General features: G+C 43.6%; 2 protein-coding genes across 8 annotated transcripts in view; both read right to left on the minus strand.

Moving 5' to 3' along the window:
* LOC110984473 (carbohydrate sulfotransferase 5-like) overlaps nucleotides 1-10,889 on the minus strand; it is a 253,387-nt gene extending 242,498 nt beyond the window's left edge. For 5 of the 7 annotated variants that reach the window (XM_087129715.1, XM_087129718.1, XM_087129717.1 and 2 more), the window contains exons 1-6: nucleotides 10,036-10,889; nucleotides 5,432-9,143; nucleotides 2,746-2,958; nucleotides 2,512-2,626; nucleotides 1,231-1,317; nucleotides 406-539 (exon numbers count right to left, since the gene is read on the minus strand). In XM_087129715.1, coding sequence (XP_086985841.1) covers nucleotides 7,568-9,143; nucleotides 10,036-10,142 — 1,683 coding nt within the window. In that variant the 5' untranslated portion in view covers nucleotides 10,143-10,889 and the 3' untranslated portion in view covers nucleotides 406-539; nucleotides 1,231-1,317; nucleotides 2,512-2,626; nucleotides 2,746-2,958; nucleotides 5,432-7,567. The remainder of the gene's footprint in view (nucleotides 1-405; nucleotides 540-1,230; nucleotides 1,318-2,511; nucleotides 2,627-2,745; nucleotides 2,959-5,431; nucleotides 9,144-10,035) is intronic. The other 2 variants (XM_087129714.1, XM_087129720.1) reach the window with 2 other exon arrangements.
* A 138-nt stretch (nucleotides 10,890-11,027) lies between these two features.
* Nucleotides 11,028-19,194, minus strand: part of LOC110984480 (cell division cycle and apoptosis regulator protein 1-like) — a 28,563-nt gene continuing 20,396 nt past the window's right edge. The window contains exons 16-20 of the mRNA XM_022244709.2: nucleotides 18,714-18,798; nucleotides 17,883-18,076; nucleotides 17,300-17,456; nucleotides 14,867-15,061; nucleotides 11,028-13,956 (exon numbers count right to left, since the gene is read on the minus strand). Coding sequence (XP_022100401.1) covers nucleotides 13,640-13,956; nucleotides 14,867-15,061; nucleotides 17,300-17,456; nucleotides 17,883-18,076; nucleotides 18,714-18,798 — 948 coding nt within the window. The 3' untranslated portion in view covers nucleotides 11,028-13,639. The remainder of the gene's footprint in view (nucleotides 13,957-14,866; nucleotides 15,062-17,299; nucleotides 17,457-17,882; nucleotides 18,077-18,713; nucleotides 18,799-19,194) is intronic.

Genomic DNA, 19,194 nt, shown 5'->3' on the forward strand with positions numbered 1-19,194 from the left:
AGATAAAGCTATACACACATTTTGTACAGGGCTTTTCCTGTACGAGTTTGTCGTCTTTATAGCAGATTTGGCCAAATTTGTCTGATTTTATCTTTGTTTTTGTCAAATTTTGCCGATTTCATCATGATTTGTACAGTGCAGGCTATGTAATCAGCTGGTCTTATCATGTTAGGCCTAACACAGCAAATAAGCATTCCATTACGGTTAAAAACAAGTCCGAGGTGGGAATGCCCGGTAGATTGACACAAAGGCATGTGGCAGTAAGTTTCCGCACGCCCACGGAAGAAAAAGTCAAAGAGGAACACGGCTATAGTGCATCAGCCTTTTACATCTGCTGCAGAATGCTGCATCTGGTGGGGTCAGGGTCAAGGTCAGTATTTGCAAAGTGATACATGCAGTTTTCACCACTGTTTTAAAACTCCTCTTCTAAGGGTTGTAGCTACAGACTGCTGGCCCTCTTTGATTCCAAAATCTGACTGTCTTGCTTGGACCTTCATCACTGTTCCAAGAGCAGATATTATGACAATAAAGGGCTTGATCTGTGAAATTAAAATAATCATTAAATGCTTTAACTAATTCACCCATTTATAATAAAAAAAAGTTTTTTGAAGACAAATATTCATTTTCACGTTGTTACTAAGGAGCTGCAAAAAACTGTTCAAAGACTCAAAACTGTGGCTTTCATAAGTAAATTTGGGGGGTACTTATACCCCAAGACCAGTTTACCGTAGGTAATGTTCTCAGCCAGAAAATATTTGCCATCATGTCTACAAAGTGTATAACATCCAGCACTGTGCAGTCTCTTTAGTTTCTAAGTTAGTTCTCTAAGACAACAGAAATTAACACAGAACTGTACATTTCTTTTGATGGCTGCACCAAGTGGCAACTTCAACTTTATTTTAAATAAGGTCAGATTTTCAGCTGAAGCAGATACATTATTCAATATATGCCTGATCTTCCTGACCCTATAGGGGAGGGGAAAGGTTATCTCCCCCTCCCCCACACACAGTGACATAAAACCTTCCATTGCTTTCCACGCCTCGCAGTCCCCCCCCCTTCAAAAAATTTCTTCCCCTCTTTTTTCCCTTTCATGGATGGAGGGTGAAGCCACCACAGCTGCCTAATTGTGATTAAATCAGAAAGGTTAGCAGGTGTCAATTTCATGTACACCATGCATGAGCATGATGTCATATCCAGACTTGCATGTCTCCATGTCCAGTCATCTCTTACCTGATTGCCAGCTGCCAGGTGTGTATGCAGGTGTGGCGTCCAGCCAATGCAATGCAGGCATATGGTGCAATAGAATACACGGCAGACCTGGAAAAATAGCAAGCTATCACAATATGAGAAACTCAAACTTGGCCGAAGAATGTTCAAAAGCAAAGTTGCAGGGAACTGAATCAATAGGACTCACACACCAATTCTACATGTATCACAATCCAAAAAAATTATCAACCCTTTAAAAAAATGACCAAACTGAAAAATCAAATAAGACTTGAAAATCATGAACTAAAGTTTAACCAAAAAAAGAACCGGGGGGGGGGGCTGTGGAATAACAGATCGGCCAAAACTGTATACCTCTCCGCTGCCGTGCTCAATGTACTATACTGGCATGTAGGCAGGCCGGCACATACAGTGTGTGCGGTTTTGAACTTCAAATGACCATCATAACAAAACAATATGTTGGATTGAGTGCACCTGATTTTTAAAAAATGAAGCATGGGACGGCCAAGTCACGGCGCCAGCCGTGACAAGTCAAATGGTCCAAAATAACCCGGCTTTTTAAGCATTCAGCAGCGCAGTGTGTCAAACAGAACTTACAAGAATACATGTACACTCAGACTTCCATCACTGACTCTAGCAGACAGGACTCAAGCAGCAAACCACACTCCAGTTACATGTAGAACAATACATGATATGTAAGTTGACTTGTCTCTGCTGATCTGCTTCACTGAGTATCATGGCCACACTACGCGGTACGTGTACATGTGGCCAAATTAAATGCAAGGAAGGGGAACTCTAAACTACAGTCATTTGCAAAAGTTTAAGACCACCTGGAATTTTATTGGTTCTGTCACTGGGCCTGCATTACATTGTCTCATTGAATGATGCATAATATCACTGTGAATGAAATTTTTTGCAAAGGCAGGTCTTGTATGATATTTTGTCTGTAAGGCAGCATGGGTAAAAAAAAAATTCGCAAAAAAGTCTAAGTAATCAGAAAAAAGGAGGGCACACTAAATAGACTGTTAATATTTCAAATAATGGAAATGTAGTCAAATAGCTGTTTTAATGAAGCTAACACACTGAAAATATACATAAGTTGGCATGATTGATTGGTTTAAGTTTGGTTTTTCTTCAGGTTGATGCACTTTGTACGAGTGGTCCCAAACCTTTGCAATGACTGCACTGGTATACTACATACTTTTATAGGCATGAAAGCCTAAGGGGAACTACTCTTTGTTACAAATAGATTCATTGAAACACATGATAGATGCTAGTTGAACGCACCTAATGTGGTGTGCAGTTATTAACGTTCTCAGAGATCACCACAACTGCTGGTGTCTAGAGTTGTACATGTTCACTGCCACTGAAGATCTTGAGAAAATCACAGTTGTAACAAAATCTGGTATCGAGATGACAAATAATTCAACAACAGGCACGATGGTCAGGAATTCACCATTTGGGCAAATTGAACAAGATAAACTACTAAGTGACTTAATCAAAAAGGCAATTGAGAAATACCTGTATGTGGTTGATACCGTTCGTGGCCGGGGAGCTTTATCCCAATGTTTAAGCCTTCCTCCACCTGTTTCTCGTTAAGGAGTATAGGGCCAAGTATATGGAGGTATAGTCCACTAGCCTGGCCCTAATGAAGTTGAGTCTCTTAATTGTGCCACTCTTCGACGTTTCCTTGACTTTCCTCATGCATCACTGCCAAACCTCTTTGCTGAAAAACTTTGAATTCATTCAGTTACAGTCAATAACGATATTGTAACCTTTAAAATACATGCTACTGATTACCTCTGTGAACAATTTTGGTGTCATGAAATTTAAAAACCCGAAATTAAAAAATGAAAAAATTCAAAAATCCACAAATTGGCACAAATTCAGCTGACTGTTCCCTGTTTGTGGCACACGAGAACAAAATCTCTGAAAATCCCACACAAGAACATGAAGAAGTTCTTCAAAGTTAATAAATTCTAGTATTACCCCTAAATATACATACACACATATAAATATACATAAAGTAGGCGTAACGTTAGTATTTACTTTCTTCACTGTGGGTACATTTTCAAAGCATTCATTTTGCACTTAAAAAAAAAAATGGAAATCAGGTCAATAGACCTACATACAGTACATGATTGATGTAATTGCAAAGGTTTTGGATCTCAGTACAGTACACAGTGACAGTAGCAAGTGTGTGAACTCAACATTTTTGTCGTGTATGACGCAGGCCTACGTAAGCCTACATGATCATGGATGAAGGCCTATTGAAAGGTAGACTGTTAAACAGGGCCGAGGTATACTCCTCCATCATATACTGGGCCCTGTTCCAATTCATAGGGATTTTTTTCGAAAAACTTTATCCGAGATATCCGGGGGATAACTAAACATCCGCTTGATTTTATGAGCTGAAATTGCACCGGTGTGTTCACTACTTACGGGGCAAACTATCCCCAAGGTTGCTAATTGCAGAAAACTCGCCTTTTCCTCGTTTAGAGAAAAAAAATGTTGCCTTTTTCTTGCCATTTTCCCACTCTGGACGAATTTTGTCCCACTTGCACAAAACTGACGCCTGTTTCGTCACTTTCATGTCACGTCCGAGTGCGAGCCGCAAGCTGTGTGACTGGACAGGGAACCAGCCAAGGGCATTACGTATTAGCTGCACATGTCAGTAGAGGATTTTATGTGCAAATATAATGTACATGCAATGTTAGAATTCTGGAAATACTTATATGCCAACGTTTGACAGTTTAGCAAGAAAGACTGGGATTTTGCCTTCTCATCTGAGGTAACCAATGATGCATCCAAGTGCCTGGCCTTCCCACATTAAAAGGCCAGGCATCTCACGCATATGTCAGTTAATTTACATGAACAGTACATGCAGTTTTAGAATTCTGGAAATGAAATATGTGTACTTTATTACAGGTATGCTAAAGTGTGTCAAAACTTCCTTCCAGAGTTGACGAGACTGAGTTGACTTGGGACCAAGTTGACCTGAGACGGAGTTGACTCGGAGTTAGTTGATTCCAGACCAAGTTGGGGACTTCACACTGATGAGTATAGTGTGTTTACATTGCCATGTTTTGCCAGACCATATCCCGAATCTTCAAAAAGGTTATTCTTACAGTCCAAGTTGCTCAGACTATTAACTGATCTACACCATCCTGATGCAGTCGTGTCAAATATCATTTCAAAAATTCAATATGCACAGCATGCCAAAGTGAAGTTGGGCGAGCACTCAGAAAATTTTATTTTTGACCTTGTCAGGCTTTTATCATATGGGGTGGCCTAGTGTTACAGCTGCACGTGAGCACATCATCACATTCAATGACTTGCTTGGGAGGGATAAACAATTTGCAAGATGAGTGCAAAATCTCAAAGTGGGCATTATGAGCCTACTAAAGCTACTGAACCAATCAATATTCCCTCTGCCCAAACAGAACCGACTGGAGCAATCATTCTCGATGAGAGTTTGTTGGACTTCTTTAAAGGCGTCATAAACCCAGTTGGCGTATTTCAAAAACTGCCCCTTCTCCCCAAAAGAAGCTGACATCAACAATACATGTTCAGTGAGAGTACATTGTATATTCTGCACTGATTTTATCAATTCAAATAAATCAAGCCACACAAGAAGCCGACATCAACCATACATGTTCGATCAGAGCATTTTCACTAATTTGATTATAAATTCAAATTAATCAAGCCACACAAGAAAACAGACTTAGATGCGTAAATTTAAAATGGACAAAGACGTTGACTGGCATGACTGGAGAGGGACATCTGTGGATTATCTCTGTTCGGGGGGGGGCTGTAGTCAGATGCATTTTATCTCCTGCTTCTTGAAAACGTCGGGGATTTTCAACGAATTAAGTCCGACTGGTAAAAGGAACGGTATACATGCGTTCAATATATGTGAGCATCAAAACCCTATTATGCTCTGCATAATTATTCTCTGCTGACTGGGCCGGGCCTGGGGAGTAGTTGACTTGGGTACGAGCCAACTTGCATGGGTACGAGTTACATGTAACTCAGCTAAGTTGACCCATTTCGGTTGGTGGTTGATTTCTCCATGGTTGATCCTAGTCCTGCTCCTGGGATTAGTCTCAACGTGGTCTTTTCCTTTCTCCATGGTCTCAAGGACTAGGCCTGTGAATTTTACTCCTGTAATTTGTGGAATAATAAAAGCAAAATACATTGTACTTACTCCATATCACCATAGAGCTATGATATCACGTAGGTGTGCCAGCGATTCCTCACACAAAGTCGTGACCACCGTGCGCTCAGTACCACCAGCACGTGTGCCAACGCACCCACGTGTTGTTTGCAGTGAGCGTGTGACGTCTGTCCGCAGTCGATTCGCCATATCCATGTTCTGTACATGTAAATGGTTTTCGATGCAGCGTGAGTTTTGCGTAGTGACGTCATGCACGGGGTGCGTGGCTTATAACCACACCCACGTTCGCACTGTACTGCAGAGCTACATGGCCGTTTTCCAACGTCGTCTCCGTCGACTCAGGCTTCGTGTAGGAAACCAATCCTTGATTGTGGGCCTGAAGCATTTTACTTAAATTGATGTAGGGCCTACTGTAATGTTGGGCTCTTTTGCATCTTACTTGATGTTTTGTGGCACTATCAGACTTCCTATTGCTCTTACAACCTCAAAGTCAGGAAGTAAAAAACATTTGAAGCCTCCGACGGAGCCCCCGTCGAGTATTGGAAACCGGCTTATGCACATAGGCGGGGTCGTTTGAATGGGGAACGGACGTGAAGGGCAAAATCAGTCTTCACCATGCATATAGGCTTGCAGGACATAAAACCGTGTCATTTCAAAGGTTTTCAACGTCTCGCTCAGGTCTGCTCAAATCTAAATAAATTGACCAAATGGCAAAAACTTTAGCATCACTACAACAGGTGAAAATAGACAAAGAAAATACACAATTCAACTTGGTACACATGATGCCAAATAAAGTTCAGAGAATTTGTCATCGGTTTGGTATCGCTCCGAATGATAACTCAACAGGTCAGGTAGAAAATACATAATTTTAAGACGTTTAGTCTGTCGATGAATAAATGACACAGCTTTAATGATTTCCCGCTCAAAATATCATTCAAAGACTTTGCAGGATTGCAATTTCTTCCGACTACCTCAGAAGACTCTTAATTTAGACTGGCAATAAATACACAAGTAAATGCACTAACCAGTAAGTTAAAGAATGACAAAAGTAATATTCGGACTCATCTTAAACAGAGAGCCAACGCTTGAGCAAAGGAAAATATGAAGAAAGAGGACCTCGGAATCCTCCACAACACTACTGGATTCAGCAAGCAGTGGAATTGTAGTTTGCTGACAAAAATTCTCGCGTGTGGTCAGTGGCAGAAGCAGGAATACTAGCTTGGCCACTGCCAACTCTTGGGGCAAACCAGCTGCCACATCATGGGTCAGTCACATGATCAATTCAACTACCATTGGCTAGATTTAAAATTATTACACAGTATTACACCTGATTGGTCGTTTAGTGGCCAGGCAGGCAAGGCACTTAATTAACATGGACTGCTGGTTTCACAGCTCTGGTCAAGTGTAAACACAAGCAGCGACTTGGTGTACCTGCATCCTACTTACAATCTGGATGACCATTGTTAGGGCACACCTGTCACTAGCTAGAGGAAGAGAATACAAGTGGTATTCTCCACTTTTCTTTGAAAGAGGATAAACAAAGGAGCAAGAAGAGGAAATCAACATTTCCTGTAGAGTAAGCAGGAAAGGATCAGAGAAATAACTAAAGCAAAGCTCAAAGAAGAATGGAATATAATGAAAAAAGTACTAAAAGAGGGAAACTTGCAAATGGAAGCATAGTCATAAATTCTAGGGGTTATAACCCAAGACCTAATTTGGGTCGGGGTTATTCCTTAATACAAGAGATACGTGTAAATGTGCCCTTGCTTTACTGTTTTGTCGTAAAAGGGGGAATATAAGGACATTGTATCAATCCACTTCGCAAAAAGAAGTCCTGGGATTAAGCTCATAATTTCAATATAATTCTCTGTTATACATACATGTAATAATTACTCATGAGCATTGAATACATGTACATTTGCATGTTTACAATTTTACAAGAAGAAACTGACAGATGCAAATTGATTTGATGGACACAGAAATCGTTATTTTGACTTTAAATTATTACAATGTCGAACACAATGAGAAAGGCTCGTAAAAGGAATTTCCACTTTGCTGTCGTTTCTCCTTAAAGTTATGCCAGTGCTCAGGTGTAGAATTGTGCAATAGAAACCTGTTTTATGGCTATTTCTATCCTCAAAGTTCCCCGAATTTTCGATATTCTGTCTAAAACCACGCCCAGTCATATTTTTCATCATCCTTGGTTGGTGGAATTGGATCTACAAGTCTTCGACTCAAATTTCTGAGATGCCACCGGTCATCAAGGGAACGGTAGCCCATCCTCCGCATCATCCCTGCACACTGCCCCGCCTTCTGGATTTCCACAGCCGTCCAGGCAGGCAGAGTGAGTCGCCATTTCTGGTATGCATAGACGGAGTTTCTAGTGGTAGAATAAATCCCCGGCTTGTAAGTCACCGTGTTGGATTCGATCCACTTCGTCACCGACTCCGGAACCTGGCCGCTGCGACCGAGGAATTGGTAGATTCTGGCGGCGGCGCCTCTCGGGTCCTGGGCCACATCCTCGTACCTCAGAAACATGTAGCGCTGCTTCAATGAGGGTCGACGCGTTCCCAGTTCCAAATTGGCCAAGTTGTACTTGCAGTAAGTGCTCAGCGTGTACTTATCATCGGTGGACAGCCGCCTCAGGTTTGTGTCTCTCATGGCTCCGACTCGTGATTTCATCATAGCGCGTGGGTCCCTCACCAGGTGTATTACTTTCAGATTCGTCTCCGTCTTATCCTCGAGCATGGGCAGCAACAGATTGATATCCGGAACTCGTATGGACTTAACCACGATGAAGTCGCTCTTCTTGCATATGCTTGTGGCCATACCTTGCGTGATAGAGCACTGCGCCCTCCGGGCTTCGGTTCGTCGGCCCGAGAGAGTGCGAGTGCAGGAACTGTAAAAACGCGGCGCGATCTTGTGCAGGCTCTGCAATGAGTGTCTGGATAGCCACTTGATGTAAAAACCGAGGCCTTCGAAGTCGCACCGGAACAGCTTCTGCAGCATTTTCAAATGGACGTTTTCCTGGACCCCTGGCCCAAGCTTGTATCTTTCGAACGTCTCAGTCACGCTGAGTCCCGGCTCGAAAAGGTAAAAGGCATCCTGGTTGTTGCCGAGAAATTCGCCCACGAACGAGGAACCTGTTCGCATGCTGGCCAGTATGATCACGCGCACCTTGCTATCGGGGGTAGATAGCACAGCGCTGCCGCGCGCATGGGCTTTTCCATCAGGCGACGATCCCGAATCGTGTTCAGTACTTGTTTCGCTCACGTTCATCACGCCCATGTCTCTGAGAAGAGCGTCTATGCTCGGGTACAAGTCTTGTAAGCTCTCCGAACGATCTTGACCGGCTTGAAGTTCAAGTACGTGTATTCCCAACGGTTGGCTTGCACCGTCTCCAGTTATATTAGGCCTACCCCACGAAGGTTGGCCTTGTTTATGAACGACCTCACCTGCACTGTTGCCTCTAGCGTTCGTGTCCTCATACTTTTGCAGTTCCTCTCCTGCTCTAGTACCTGCACTCGATCGGCCGTTCCTCCAAAGCCCCGTTATCTTGGGTAGCATTTCCACACGCGTCCCCACATAAATCAGGGAAATCCACACCGCAGAAGCCGAGATCATTCCAAAAAGAAGAATGCGCCGGTTGGATGCCGTTGTCTTAGTATGTGGAAGCATCATCCTGTGAATTGTGAGCGAGCTCAACTCCCCGTACTGCGACACACCATCCGTCGTACATGTACTGCAAGTACATATATACCGTGTCAAAGGACACTTAACACGGTATAAACCTACTTGCATCAAGTGGTGAGGTAAGATTTTTCTCCCACTTCCTATAAAACACACACCCCTGTCACTCTTACTGTTATCGTGGAGTGTTTTTAACTCCGTGCGTGGCTGTCAAAACTGGTGGTCACAATAATTGCCGCAATCACACTCTGCTAATGTCTATTATGGACAGGCCAAGCAACGAGTTGTCTCAAGCACGATGCTAGAATAATTTGATGTAATCCTTACACAAAGGGACTTGCGTAACGGATGACTGAGCATACATTCAAAGACTCCCGTTGGCGTTATATATGGCCGAGCAATGCCAATGGAGGATAGATTTAACTCTTAAGCCGCAAAAGCCACTAGGTGCTAGGCTACCGGGCAAGGGAACTTCACAACCAACCTAACACCCGCAAGAGCTAGGGAGCTAGGCCCTTCTCTCAAGAAGACGGGGTTTTGTGAGCCAGGCACTCGTAAGACCGTTTGGCCTAGCTCTATAACAGTGATATAGGCCTGTGTTGATGATATAAAATTAATAATACATCTTAGAGCAATGAAAAGCTCGGATTATTTTGCCCCAAATCGTTGACGGCTTCCAAGATGTAAAAGAGTTGTATTTGAGTCATTTTTATGGCGTGTTTTGTCAATTTCGTCTACACCAGTTATCTGCTATGGTTTGAAAAACAATTCACAAATCCAGTGTGATAAACACCGATATGAATTCGGCCCTGGTGTCACGTCTAACACAGTTGCTTGATAAACATTCCAAGTACATGTATCCTAAACATTTGCCGTGGCCCAAGGAAACGACGCAAATATGTGCACAGTGACAAACAGATCTATTCACGGTAGGCCCTACCCACCTCAAGCAGAAACACCCGCTCAAAGGTTGAAAAGAGTCACGTTGGTGGTCTAAAATGTTCATTTTGCTGGTAGCGGCAAGACCGTAACGCGTGCATTTCATAGTCATCGTGGACTAGCGAAGTTCAGTTCCGACCATTTTCCGATCAAAGGAGCCCCGTTGCTAAGAAGATTGCGCCCCCTCTCTTGGTCCAGTTCGAGGCCTATAAATCGATTCAAGACAGCACATTTAACACAAGTTTAATGATTACTGAGTGGAAATACCAACTAACTCAGCGGAGATACGTCGTCAAATCAAACTCTAAAAATTCGCGGGGCTGCAGTCATCGTTGGTGCACATTTGATTTGTATAGAGCATTTGCACAATTCTGCTGTAGTGAGAACGCCATTTTGTGCGCGTCACGGTGGTTCAGTAGACCGTCGTTCACCTAGGAGTGCACCCTTGTAGATAATTCCCATAGACACCAATGATAAATCCTTTCATTTCAAAATTATTTTAAAAATATAACCCTCACAGGTGTCGAAGATGGACAGCAAAGTTATCTTCGACATGTCCTTTTGCATTTTCCTTTCCAAAGTTTAGTGGGTTGACTTGATTTTTTGCGATATTCTCACCCAAAGCAGACCACCCCTAAAATGAAGGAAATTTAACTGCCCGGAAAAGTAACCATTTTGAAAATACATCCCTCTGCAAAACGGCTAAATAATGCCATTTTCGGACAAGATTGCATCCCAATTACTCAGAATTGGAATTATCGAATTACGCTTATGTGCAATCAGATAACTCGGTGTACCAGGCTCCTTGTTGCAGCCTGCAACCGATGAGACAGCTTATAAACCTTGTACATGTATAAACCTACGGAGCTAATTCAGCATTACATAACATGGTAACAACGTTGTGTGCTTTTTGTGGCAACAAAATAAATTTAACATAAAAGAAACGAGGCAGACGGTCACTAGACAAAAATATAGACTGTAAAAAGAATTCCATAGATGCATTTCGATGTTAAAACGAAACAAGGACGAGACTTTAATTTGCTCAGAACTCTATAGAGAATTTTCAACAATGTTTAATGCTACAATTTATATTTATACTGTTAGAAAAATGATTACCTTATACCAAAAGGTCCCTTGCCTGATTGGTCTACAGTCTAGCCTGCTTATTTTTTAAGTAGGCGTAGGGCAAACTTAAGCATCCAAGTCAATTTGTCCTTTGACCATTCTCTACAATTTCATGCTCCATACAAGTTGTGTCAAGACATTCCGACAGCTTTCAATTCACGTAAAAAAAAAACAAAGAATTTAGCACAAGAGATTTGGCTGGGTCCCCATCACGCGAACGAGAGCACCAATGGGAGACGCTTGGAGGCGACAGACATATCAGTCTTTTTACCAGTTTTGAACATGCTGGCGTTGTTTTGAGCATGAGTGCACAGTTGAGGAAAGGACCGGTATGTCTGGTGCCACCAGCATCTCAAAGTCTCCCGTTGGGAACCCATGCACTGTCGACAGGAACATACTCCCTCCACGGGAGCCAGTTTAAACGACCCCCAGACTACCTTCAACGCACCTGCACCATACACTTTTTGAGGTATCCGGTGGAATAAATGGGTGTACATGTAATACAAAAACATGATAGCAAAAAGTGGAGACCACACAAATACGAACGTCCATCCATACACGTGTCGAAGCAGCCGCTCGGCTACGCAGAAGACAATAAATGTACCTAACATAGGCACATACTTTGTCACCGTTTTCAAGAGGCCCATAGGTTTAGAAGAAACACTGGTTTTTCAGATAATCGGCAGAAGTTTCTCCTGTTTTAAAACTACAAAATATACTACATTATCACGAAATAAGCTTATGCTGTAGAAAACCCTTCAAATGATTCGAGAGAAACGTTTGCCTAAGCCAAAATCAATTAGCAAAGGCATGTGTCCATTCGTGAAATCGAAAACCGACGTCATCCAACATTTTCGCCCTACTGTTCACCGTCTTTTTCCATAGGGAAGTGGCACGCATGTTTATGTGTGCACCGCTTTGAATGTAACAAAGATGTTTGTCTCTTGGTGAACATGAGATGCTCAGTTGACTTACTTTTCGACCTTTCCAGTCACTAGGTTTTGTACAGGTACGCGGGGCAGTCAGTTTTGTCTCTCTTAACCTTCGAGGTTTTGGCCCCCGACAACATCAATGCCATGTTGACATGAATGATGTTTTGCTCAAGGAAACATGTCAAAACAGTCCGCTATGTCTTAGAACAAAAAATTACAAAAAATTGGGGGGGGATGCCATTTTCGCCATGAGTGGCTCTTCCTGAAAACGGTGACGAACTGTACAGATAAAAGTGCTATACAAGAAAGCTATGGAGTACACTCAGCTTGTACATTTTGTAAACCCGAAAAATTTTTGGTCGGTGCTGTTTAGGTTTCGTTAAAAAAAAAATGCACACTCCATCAAACGCATCAACAACACAACAGATTTAATATAATGTACATATTTTAAAAATCCTTTCAGTTTTGCATTAGTGGCATTTCGCCCCCAAAGCTGTGAAAAGACTGCAATTTTCAAATAGGAAAAATTGGCTTTGGAGTACTGCAAAAAAATTAGTTATGAAACAATGAAACAAATGAAATAATTCTTTTGAATCGATTTGCCTGTGTACGCTCATCTTTCTGTGGCATATTATTTCATACCAGTGAGTTGAAGTGTAATCAAACATAAACTCCACAATATAACAAATAGCCGATATAAGCATATCTAGGTAGCTACTCAATATATCTATGTAGATCATTGATAATTCAGAAAATATCGCCAACACAGATTGGACAAAATGGTGGTCAGTTGAAAACATCAAGATTGAATGATACAAACTGGAGGAGAGGTAGCTTACATTGCTACGCTGTGGACGAAGTCACCTTTTTTTGTTCCTGTGAAAATGATACAGCCGCGTCAGAGGTCACGGTGTCCGCATTCTAGTTGAGAGTTTGACGGAGACACTCTGGATGAGTGGTTGAATCGGGCTTGTCCAACTCTGGCGTGGCGTGCGTGGGTGCACACGCGTGTGAATGTAAAGTGGACTCAGGCAGACGAAAAAATGCACACCCCTGAACTCAGACTTTTGTGAGTGTAACCACAAATAAACTGGCTGGAGGATTACGGTAACACACACACCTACGGCAAGTAGCCGCAAGCCGCGATTTTTGGGATAAAGCCGAGAACCACGGTTCAATAGTCAGCAAGTGTATCAACTCTAATCCATCCAAACTCAATGGCTAGCAACTGGGTACGTCAGAAAACTGGATACATCTGATGAAAATTTCCTCGGAAAATGCACGGTAGAAATGTTAACATCATCGTAACGTTTCAAAACCGAAAATGCCATAGCTTACTTGCAGACCCCCCCGCAAAAGACAGCAGCATGACACTCGTGAGACCTAAAAAAAGCGCCATGTTTAACTCTCTTGCCAAGCAAGGACACCCATCTCCAATTCCAAAAGGACCTTTCACAAAATGCACACAATAAAATCTGAAGTATCTCGGAATTTGAAACAGGTAGGGGACAAGGTTGGTGTTGCTAAAAACCTTGCTAAAAAACGGCGTCGATTATTTCTCCTCTTTGATGATCGGTTTGGCCTCCTTTTCCTTCGGCGGTTCCTCCTCTTCTTTCTTGGCCTCCATTTTGGCCTTCGCCTCCTTGTCGCCGTCGGCCTTCTTCTCTGTCAAGGCCTCCTCTAGCTTGGCCGTCGCCTGGCCCAGCGATTTCTTGGAGGCCAGGATGGCCTCCCGGTAGGTCTGGGCCTGCCGCTCGGCTGCCTTGAGCTGCTTCTCTGTTGTGTAGAGCCGCTTGCGGATGTCGTCCAGGTTGGCCACCATCCCCCGGGCGTTGGCCTCTGAGGAGGTGGCATTGGAGCGGAGATTATCTGTGAGAAAATCGGACGCCGGGACAAGACAAAGACAGTTGTTTGAGATTTATTTTCTTACGAATATCATCAAAACCACGACCTAACCCTAAGGCCAGCATTTCTTTCATTTATTGGATTATGAACACAGCATTACATTTTGCAGGGTCGGACAGAAGAAAAATTGTTTTAATGAAACTCTGAAGTCACACTTTCCCTACATTTAACTTATCTAGGGTCAGAGGAGACAAAAATTGAATTAAAGGCATTATTTGTTCAAAACACTAAAACCTGTTAGGAATAAAATAATGGCAGTTTTATCTTTTTTTTTTCTAAAACTGATTTACTGAGAGTCAACGGGTTATTAATCCAACTAATAAAAAAATGTTGGCCTATGAGAGCAGGGCTTTTTTGAACCGTCTCACAGCCGGAGGAGGTAGACTCCACCCCCCCCCCATGAATTCGGCAGTCAAATGGCAATTCATTTTGAAACTTAATATTCATGTGAAGACACTTCTATTAAGCACAGCTGTGATGTGTCAGTTTAGTCATTTATGGCAGACCAGGCTCAGGAAAAAAACCCTGAGGGTTGAAAAGCATGAGGTTGAGCTAAGAAATATCACCCACTGTGCAAGTGCCTATTGTGAATCAGTATCCATGGCAGTTAGCTGGATGTGTAACGTTGGTGGCTATATCATGCCTCCTTGGAAAGTCAAAGTTTCGAGCCAAAAGCACCCCCTCGCTGGTTGGAAAGAGCTATGTTGGTGGGGAGGGTTCATGTTGTTGGTAGCATTTCATAGCTGATTGCGAACCAGCCAAGCGCAGTTCCTACCATGGGATCCACCACTGCTTGGAAAATTGCGGCCTATCTTAGTCGAGCTCGGGGCTCATACTGTCCGGCAGTGGTTAAAGACACGCATGGACTTCTCACCAACGATAAACTCCATCTCCTCAATCTTGCGCTCGGCCGTCAGGCGATCCTGGTTGCTCTTCTCTACCTTCTGCAGGAGGTTACGGACGTCGATGATGCTGCCCTGGAAGGTGATCAGACCCTTCTCTGTCTCGGCCTCTTCTGACTTGGCCTTTGAGGATGCCGAAGCATCCCCCTTCAGAAGCTCGTAGTTACCTGTCAGTTGATTAGAGAGATGTTAGAGTCAAATACTGTCGAACACAGACAAAGAGAGAACTGTTAACCACTTCGCGGCAGGACCATTTATCCATGTTGATTCTGCTTGGACGGGTAATTATTTATTTTTTTCTGTTTTCAAAATTCTTAAAAATTCCTAACTTCATTTATTGGATGTTTACACCCACACAAATGACCGTCTGGTGGCTACTCTAATCTGAAAGACAACATCTATTGACGCCCGAGTACTTCAGCCAGGCCTGCCGCCTGGTGAAATGAGCCCAGATTGTGCGGTGTTATGTAATTTTCTTTTGTTCTTGAAACAGTGCGCTGCTGACGTCTTTCCAATAGGGGCCAGATTAACGTGCAGCAGTATTGTTTCGCTCATCACTCGAACACTGGAGTTCTTTTGTCCCCGGTGGAAATCCGCTCGCGCTGAATGCTACAAACAGTAGTATAATCTTTCCAAAAAATGATGGATTTCCTCCGCTATTGACAACTGAAAAAATGTTGGCAATTCCCAGCAGCTCGGTCTTTTGTCCCGAGTACGGTTACAAGGCCCAGTTCCTTTCGTCGAATTTCGGGCACCCCGGCTATGCGTATAAAGCCAACGTCTCCGAAACCTGGCTCCCCGGCAGCAAGTGGTCAATACAAGGTCACGTCTATAACGGGGACAAACTTTGGTCCCACCACTTTGGTTTTTTCTGTAACTGATAACACCAGGTAACTGCTACAATAAGGTGATTTGTGAAGTCCCCAGGACCTTGTTATCGCAGTGTTCCGCTGTGCCTAAATAATTCTTCCTTTTTTCGCATGCCAACCACTGTCCGCTTCACAGTGGGAGAGAAACAACGAAGTGTAAACCCGAGGATAACCCAGTGGCTTGAATGGGGGAAATACCCGAGGGGGTACCCAGAGGTGAAGATGTTTCATTTCTTAAGGGAGGCGCTGGTGGCAAATCAACTGCGGCTCGTGCAGAAAGTGTGTACATTTCAAAATTGAGGGGGGGCCCAAAATAAAGGACATCTAGAGGAGGGGACACGAATTCCCAAGGGGGGAGGGGGGCATTCCCCACCCCCAATAGTTAAACCACTATGATCACTGTAATAGAGGGATCCCAATACGACGCTTTTAGCGTCAATCTGCGCACTTCCGCGTTTGAAAACAAGGCTGTATGGGTCACCTTCAATTCTTAATATGATCAGACGATTGAAAGTAAGGAGTCAAGACACAAAATACATAAAGGTATGTTAAATTCAGACTTTTCGGGCTGAAAATTTTTGTGGAAGAGTCTTTAAGGATGACTCGACACGTAAAATCGAAAGAAAATATGATAACAATTGACCGCGAACTAACGTACCTGCGATGGTCATGTATCTTGTGCAGTGGGCGTGGTTTAAACCGAAGTGGCGTCACACTTACGAACCGGATACTCCATGTACATGTACTGTGTGGACTGACTCCGCGGGCGCGCGCGACGAAGTTCAACACAGAGAGCCTCCGTTTCGATGCAGATATGCGCAGACGGCGCTAATGTGAAATCCCTCTGTAAGTTTCTTCTGCAAGATCAGCACATCTATCCTGTATCACTGCACTAGACGGCAACGACGCGCCCTGGCGTTGGTCTGTTGCCCAAATCTGCTTGACTTCAAAGTTTTCCCCTTACAGCCACCATCTCTCTCAGAGGCTGCTGGGCAATTCTTCATGTAACAAGTAACCTTTGTGACTGCAAGAACTCTGTCCCCATAATATAGCCCATTTCTGTGTACTTGGACAAGCATCGGAATCCAACACAGAGCAGACCCCTGTACTGATGACGCCAACGCCTGCATTCCTATGGTGCTCAGTGGACCATGGGCCCCCACTGGCTCCACAGGAAAGTGAACATGTAAACACAGTGTTGATGCCTTCAATACAGGGGTCTGTTCGATGAACAACATGGAAGTGGCAACCCTCAAATCTTAGCGCAACTGGGCGTTGGATCTTCCGATTTGAACTATTGAGAGTCGACTCCTAAGCTTCCAAGAACTTTCAAAATCCATCAGCATGTTTTGGAACTTTTGCAAGATGAGGCATTACCCCCTACTACTATTTCTTTCAAGCACGGGGCTTTACTGCCCCTGGTAAGTTGTAACACACAGAAAGTGCTGTGTGGATTATAGCAGAGTGGTGATTTGTGCCAAATCCCAGAGGGCTCCGATGGCTGATTGAGTACGGGCGAGTTCGTATTGGCATTACCTTTGGCTAACTCTGCGTCTGTCGCCATGCCGTTGACCTGCTGCTCAGTCTTGCCTCCCTCGCTGTCCTCCTTGGACCGGTCGGTCAGTTTGCGGTAGCTGAAGATTTCCCTGGACATGGCGTCTCGGGAGACGACTTTCTGAACGATCTTTCGCACCTGGGTAACGATTCGGTGGGGATTTGAAGGAAAACATATTTTTCACTCGTTGTTCCGTGTGCCAGTCCAACTGGCAATGCGACAGATTTAGCAGGAAAATTTCTTTTCCTTCAAGTCTCAATCTCTCTTCATTCCCCTTTTCAAGTAGGAAATTTGACTTCCAAGTTGACATTCCAAGAGTGGTGCAATGACCAATGTTAGAATAGTTAGGAAAAAAACAAAAACAAAAAAGTGTTACCCTTTACGACAAAAAACTTGTCAAGTCTCACGACTGCTCCACCCTGAAACTGTTAGTCTCGAACAACGTCCACAGTCAAAAGAGAAACGAGGGAATCGTCTGATGGAAAGAGGAAGAATATTTCTTCCTCTGGGTTGTCTTGTTTTGAAGTTTTAGACAATATCTTTGTTTTTTTTTTCCCCCCCTACCTGTGATCGGGAGAGATGCAGGCCGATGCTGTGAATGATCTCCTCGACGTCTCGGTCCACCAGGTAGTTGGTGTGATTCTGGTCAAAGTAGACGCAGGACAGGAGCAGGGTGGGGTCCACCGTCTCCAGTTTGGCCCGTCGCGGCTTCTTCCGGCTGTCGCGCTTCCGGTCGTCTGGTCGCCGCCTGTCATCGGCTATGGGAGCAGGAGTCAGAAAGGCAATTGGTGAAGAATGGTTCACGTATTTTGTAGCTTTTGTTTTCGGGGGGAAGGGAAGGGTCCAAATGACTCGAGAATAACCTTCCTCCAAGTTCGCCTTTTTCCTTTTTGGAGTCAACATCCCAGATAGAGGGCAGTGTGCAAAATGTTTTTCAGAAAACGAAAAATTTGACTATTCCCACCTGTACAACTTCCAAAAATTTAAAAATCTGAAAGGTTCCAATCAAATTGTAACAGCAGACAGGCATGCAATGCCTTCCACAGCTTAAGAAAAGATTTACAGCCAACAGAGGACTTTAATTCGGAATGTTTTTTACTTTTTAGTAGCCTTTTCTTCCTGAGGGGTCTACATGACTGCAGAACAACAACTGTCAAACCCGAACCTCTGCTCTTCTGACGTAATTTTCTACCAGTCAGCCACACATCCATGTACCAGTGTCCTCTATCAGCAGGCCTAAGTAAACGTGCCCCCCCCAAGCTTATCTTCATAAACTGCCTAAAAGTCCTCTTTTCCACAAAACGAGGCAAAAAACAGTGGCCCAACAAGGGTGACATTTTTCCCAAGTCACACCTGACCACAGGGTAATACATGTGTAAGGTGCGAGATACGCACTGTCATCATCATCATCCGCGTCGCTTCTTCCATCTTCATCATCGTCGTCTCCCGCATCGTCGTCATCCTCCATCCTCTCATCATCCTGTTTCAAAATCATTTTAAAAAAAAAAACCAATTCACAAAATCACTTCCAAATTTCTAAGGGGGGATGCAAAAGTGACTTGCCTAACCAGATTTTACAGAGCTGATTTTCCAAAGATTGGGTACCCGCTGAACCATATCTATTTACTTTACAAAGAAAACAAATCCCTTCTATTTCCCTTCACACTGCCCTGTCTCAAACTGATGTAGAGCCTTGTCTAGACCCCATATTACAATGCGGCACGTTATGGGTTCAGACAGCAAGAACTGTCTTCTTAGAGCTGCGCATCCCTTTCAAAAATAGAGTGTCGAGTAAGTGAAGATTTTGGACAAAAAACCGTAAAGAATAACCGGGAAAGACATGAACAGGTCGTTTCATCATTCAATGTTAAGACTG

This window comes from Acanthaster planci, linkage group LG19 (assembly GCF_054643075.1).
Source record: "Acanthaster planci isolate LZ-2023a linkage group LG19, COTS_SCS, whole genome shotgun sequence".
Taxonomy (NCBI): Eukaryota; Metazoa; Echinodermata; class Asteroidea; order Valvatida; family Acanthasteridae; genus Acanthaster; species Acanthaster planci.